Source organism: Papaver somniferum, chromosome 9 (assembly GCF_003573695.1).
Source record: "Papaver somniferum cultivar HN1 chromosome 9, ASM357369v1, whole genome shotgun sequence".
NCBI classification, from domain to species: Eukaryota; Viridiplantae; Streptophyta; class Magnoliopsida; order Ranunculales; family Papaveraceae; genus Papaver; species Papaver somniferum.
Genome location: NC_039366.1, coordinates 112,564,685 through 112,570,185, shown reverse-complemented (window position 1 = coordinate 112,570,185; position 5,501 = coordinate 112,564,685). Strand labels below are relative to the sequence as shown.

Here is a 5,501-nt window from a genome sequence, read left to right as displayed (position 1 = left end):
AGAAAAAACCTGCAATAGAGCCACGTTCCCGGCAACTTGGCAGGTTCCTAGCCTCGACGCCTTTCTCAACTCTTCCATCAAGAATGCTAGGCATGCCGTGCCCAAGAATAGTCACCGACTTCATGGAGAGGATCCAAAAGTTGTATAAGGTTGGCGTCGATCCGGTTGCCAGAAGTATTGGGGAATATGACACATCCCAATACACAGAGGAGATATGCAGTGGCAGCGTGGTTCACTTGCTCATCAGTTAACGTTCCATTCTTTTCCTTCTCCAAGGTGCCTCGGAACATATTCATCAAAGCTGTAATGTTGATCTGTCTTGTTCTATAACTGGCATGCCTCCTAAACTCTGTTGTTGTTGTCTCTTCATCCAAACCTAAGCACTTGTTAGTTAGAGAATAAAGTTGTGCCCAACTTAACTGCTTTGTGTAGTTAAACTTCACAGCTGTGCCTTGGTCGAGAAGGTTAAGAATCTGCACAACATCATCCGGGGTGATCGTCATCTCCCCAAACGACACATATTTTTCCGAATGAAAAACAATCGGAATATAACTAAACACGTTTACAACCGAATATTCATCAACTGGAGTTCAGAAACTCTAAAATTTTATCCTACACAATCGGAGGTATAAAACATTATATTGTCTTCCGAATAAATACTGGCCCCAAAATGGGATTTTTCCTATATCATAAATTTTGAGATTTTTTCAATATATACATTCGGTAGTGAGTGTTCTTCCGAATACTTTGTGTCTACTTAAATATATTCGGTAGCCAAAAAATTCATTAAACTACCGATTATTAGCAGTTTGTATCCAGGAAGATATGGCCACCAATATTCGGCAGATAATCATCAAATCTTTCTCCTGAATACTGTCGATGTTCTTGAAAAATGAAGAACACGACTACATTCGGAAGTAAATGAGCATGCATATCGTCCGAATCTGGATAAATAACCGAAAACCCTAGAAATTTTTTTTCTCGATTCGACGAATTAAAACGAAATAAACCCCAAAAATGATAGATTCTTACCTAATTGGGGCCATTTGAAGTTGACGAAGTGTTTGAGTCTCGGAATCGCCACCACCGACTACATTGCCGGGTACTTGTTCTTCGCGTTCTTCGCGTTCTTCTTCATTTGCAGCAAGAATTTCTTTATTTCTTGTTAAAATTCCAATGTTTGGATCGATACCCCGAGCAACATTTTTGGTTCTAGGTCTGTGAGTTTCATTTCTCTTATCCATTGTTTTATAATCGAATCGACGATGTTTTGATTTTACGATTCGCGGCGATGTTTCGGTTGAACGAGGAAAAAAAAATTTTCTTCCACAATCGGAAGATAATATGAAACTGGAAGAAGAAGAGTTGAAATGAGTAGAATTGTTTTTGATTTGGTTTTTATACGGTTTTACCATAAGGGCATTTATGTAACTTCAATATCATATAGGGTACCCCTTAACTAGAATCTTTGGCTGGGTATAAATTGATGGCCCCTAAATCCTTTGGGATGGCCCCTAAAAACGCCAGGCTTAATAGTGCTCTTTTGAACGGTTGCCTTTCTTTTTGTAATCCTATGAAGTCAAGTCTGGCTAAAGAGAACCAGCAAGGGAAACACATAAATGAGTAAATAGAAAGAACAGTATACGATGAATTGGGAGAAATCTCAATCTGCCTTCTAGTTTATTTTGTTTGGTTTCTTCGAAAGTAAAATAAAAAAGACAATGGACCTGGAAAGTGGTTATTGCTAAATTTACAAACTTGAATTAACTCTTTGAACTCCAGACATTCCAGACATAGAATAAAGAACTGCGGCTACCAAAAACTAATCAACTGCAATTCCATCCAGTGTTAGGCAATCTATTTTTCGGTTACAATCGGGTGAGTTCTTGCAGCTTATAACGTGGGGTTCTGCTCACAGTTCAATAATTCTGCAAAGCAATGCCGAACATAAATTTCAGGGAGATTAAAGCAAAGAAACACTTTAACGGGGTAAATATGAGATTCTGTGCTACCTGTTTCTATTCCAATGTTTCAGTTAGATACGACTTATATCACGGCCAAAAACAAATGTTGTGGCCCAGTTGACTGCCACATAGAATCTATTCCTCCAACTTACCACACGGGTAAGATACGCTGACCGCCAAATGAACCAACTACTAAATCCTGCAATTGATACACCTTTTGCATCCTGAGAGAAACAAAAAGAAAAACAATATTTGAATTACATGCATTATAAACATCAAGCTGAATAACTCATTTAGTTTTGAAGAGCTCGGATACAGACCTTGCTTTGCCTAAGGTCGACAAGAGCTTTGTATCTCCCAACAGTAGCCATGCTCCCCAAATGTCTATAAACAAATGGTCCCCCAAGTTCCATGTCTTTAGCACTGTTTGCACGCCCTCCACCATTCTTACCAATTTTGTTCAGCAAGTGTGCTAGATATTTCCCCTGCCTCTCTGCCACCTGTTGTAAGAACATCCACAAAAGGTGAATCAAACGTAGATTGACTGCGATCACTCGAAATTGGCAAGTCAGAACACCAGCACAGTTTCGTTTGGTAACTTGTAATGTAAGCCAGAAAATCAACACAATCCAACAGGGTCCCCATCCACCTTACGACCATATGAACTATTCACGAAACTAAAAAAGGTAGTTTTAATATACTCCGTACTTCCATAACCAGAGTCACAGACAACTAGAGCTGGGAGGGAAGGTTTTACTGAACACCTCTCGCATTTTGCATCTACCCAGAAACTGAAAATGGATAAATCATTTACAACTAACCTGAGCTAAAGCTGGAAGTACAGGTTTACCGGTACTTTCAAGAAACCCACAACAATCCCCAATGGAATAGACATCCTGCACAGATGGAACCCGTAGCCACTCATCCACTCCTATCCTGTAGCATAAACAGAAAATTTTAAACCTTGAGCAGGCAGCTAAAGGTAGTGAACAAGTGTGTGCTGTACTGTCGACTATAAATACAGATACATCCAATCAAACGTACCTGCCACCTGGTGATTTTTGAAATTCCGTAGCTTTTACAAATGATGAAGGACCAACACCTGTAGACCATACCAACAAACCATACGGGACCTCTGTGCCGTCGTTAAGAATAATTTTTTGAGGTTGAACATCCTTGACGATTCCACGTACAAGGCGAACTCCTGACTGGAAGAAAATATAGAATGCTTTTAAGAGCACGTCAATATATATTTCAATTTAAGTGTATGTCTGTTGAACAGAAAAGACCCATCATATGTATAGCCAACCCTGAACTCTACATCGAAGCGTTAGGATACTATCATCTTATCCTATACAGAACTGGGTCGAGAAAATTATATCACTCGGATAAGAGGAATCTGCATGCCCGAAGACTTTTATAGGTAGTATCTCTAAAAAGAAGAAGGCATTTAAGCAAGGTCCAGTAAAAATGAAAAACAAGAAATGTATTATATAGATTATATGAAGAAGAAGAAAAGAACACAACATACTAATTCATCTGTTCTAATTGTAGATAAATGACATCTCTCACCTTGGTCAGTTGCTTAGTTGCATAGTCCCGCAGGCGAACATCAAATGACGATAGTATCTCATTTGCCTGTCCATGAAGAAGACAAGGACAATACTCAGAAATTATTTTCTTACTATTACTTCAGGCGACTTGTACTAATAGTCTCTCAAGGTAATCGCCAAGACCTTGAAACCGAATTAGAAAGGATTTATTAAGATTCTAACTCACGGAATTACATAAAGGTTCAATGTGGACAAACCTCAATCAAGGTTACATGGATATAATCCTTCACATGGGCGTATCTTTCATGAACATCTTTAAGGATGAAATCACTAAGCTCACCACTAAACTCAACACCTGTTGGGCCACCTCCAATAACAACACAATGTAGGAGCCTTCTCTTTTCATCCTCAGTAATACCTGCACCAAAAAAGTAGTGAAATGACTAAACCATTGATCTTCCAATAAGATACTTAATGGCTCACATAAAACTACAATTGTCGAAAATTCATGCTTGTAATGGCATACCGGGCACATCCGAAAGCATTAAATTAAGGAGCAGTTTCCTACGGATTTCTTGAGCATGAGCAACTTCACGAAGAAAAATGGCATGGTCTTTCACGCCATGGATTCCAAAAGTTGAGGCTTCTGCTCCTGATGCTATGACTAGCTTGTCATACGAGACCTTAAATTTCCATGGGTTCAGTGTGTCTAACGATTCCGTGACAGTCTCACAGTGAATCTAAAAACAGAAGAATAACTATCAAACTAAAACCATAGTGTCTTCTAACTTAGTAAAAATGAGTACTGCAGCGTGCACAGAATCCACAAATATCAGTATGCCACATTCATATCTTGAACATTGGCATTTGGCAGCCAACCAGAAAAATATGTTTCCGGTTCCTATCTCAGAAACTTTTAATTCACATATTCATATCTTCCATATTGTAGATTTCAATCAAGAATAACACTCTAATAGAACAAAACAAAAAACATCCAAATAGAACAACTGTTGAAAAATCTCAACCAATTTGTACTTCAAAAATTCAATAATTAGCAGCACCAAGAAATCGAAATCATGAAAAATTGAGTAAGCAAAAGTAACCAACCATGTGATTGTCAGCATCAACTCCTTTACAATTAGCAAGGAAGAAGTAAGAACCAGGAGCTTTAGAAATTGCAGGTTGTATCCTTCCAATCGGTTCAGCAACAGAACGAAACTCAAGTGTACCAACACAAGTAGAAGCTAACAATGGTGTAAAAACCATATGATTCCTCGGCGATACACAAACAACATCATATATATCAGTATTAATTCCTTTCATAAGTCTCGATGCTGCCCATCCTGTTCCCAACACAACAACCCTAGGTTTCTCACCTGGTTTCGTAGGTTCAAGTCCTGAATACGTGGGTGTATATGGAGATTTGGTTTCTGTCGTTGTTGTTGCCGCCGATTCAGAACTGAAATGAGTCAGTGATGTGAAAATGAATTTCCGATACGGGTTTATTAAGGTTTTTGATTTGATTGATGATTTGATTGTTGATGTTGTAAGAAGATTTCTAAACCAAGTCATGATTTCCTCCTCCTGATCTAGATTTTACTGAGAAATTGATGAAGAAATTTTGCTTAATCCATTTCTAGGTTTTGTTTTCAGATTCAGATATTTGGGTCTGTGCGAAGAAGAAGAGAAGACTGGAATGATGATTTGGCGAAAAAGATGGATTCTTCTTTGGCAAGAAAGTGTTCACTTATGGGATTCTGGTCATCAAATGCCGGGTCTGTCTACTGCCTATCTAGATATCGATGTCCTATGAATTACATGTGTCGGTCTGTTGGGTAATGATTTGGACATCAGGTCAATAAGCCGCCCTCAGAAGATGGAGACAGGGACAGTTGTGGTGAATATGCAGATACGGAGAATCTGTTGGTTAAAGGCTAACCTAGATTGAAACCTAAAGGGGAGCCAAGACACTAGGTTTTCTGCG

The 5,501-nt window shown here is 38.7% G+C and overlaps 1 protein-coding gene across 1 annotated transcript; it reads right to left on the bottom strand.

Annotated features, from left to right (window-relative positions):
- Positions 1-1,620: 1,620 nt before the first annotated feature.
- Positions 1,621-5,290, bottom strand: LOC113310607 (internal alternative NAD(P)H-ubiquinone oxidoreductase A1, mitochondrial-like). Its single transcript, XM_026559327.1, has 9 exons — positions 4,625-5,290; positions 4,044-4,257; positions 3,775-3,935; positions 3,537-3,602; positions 3,009-3,172; positions 2,786-2,900; positions 2,285-2,464; positions 2,013-2,188; positions 1,621-1,928 (listed from the first exon to the last, which is right to left on the bottom strand). The coding sequence occupies exons 1-8, from the start codon at positions 5,087-5,089 to the stop codon at positions 2,036-2,038; spliced, it is 1,518 nt and encodes a 505-aa protein (XP_026415112.1). The 5' UTR covers positions 5,090-5,290; the 3' UTR covers positions 1,621-1,928; positions 2,013-2,035.
- Positions 5,291-5,501: the final 211 nt, after the last annotated feature.

Coding starts and splice junctions, on each gene's coding strand:
- LOC113310607 (XM_026559327.1), bottom strand. CDS start 5,089: ATGACTTGGTTTAGAAATCTTCTTACAACATCAACAATCAAATCATCA. Junction 3,603..3,774: donor TCCATGTAACCTTGATTGAG/GTTTGTCCACAT, acceptor CTTCATGGACAG/GCAAATGAGATACTATCGTC. Junction 2,901..3,008: donor CAAAAATCACCAGGTGGCAG/GTACGTTTGATT, acceptor TTTATGCTACAG/GATAGGAGTGGATGAGTGGC.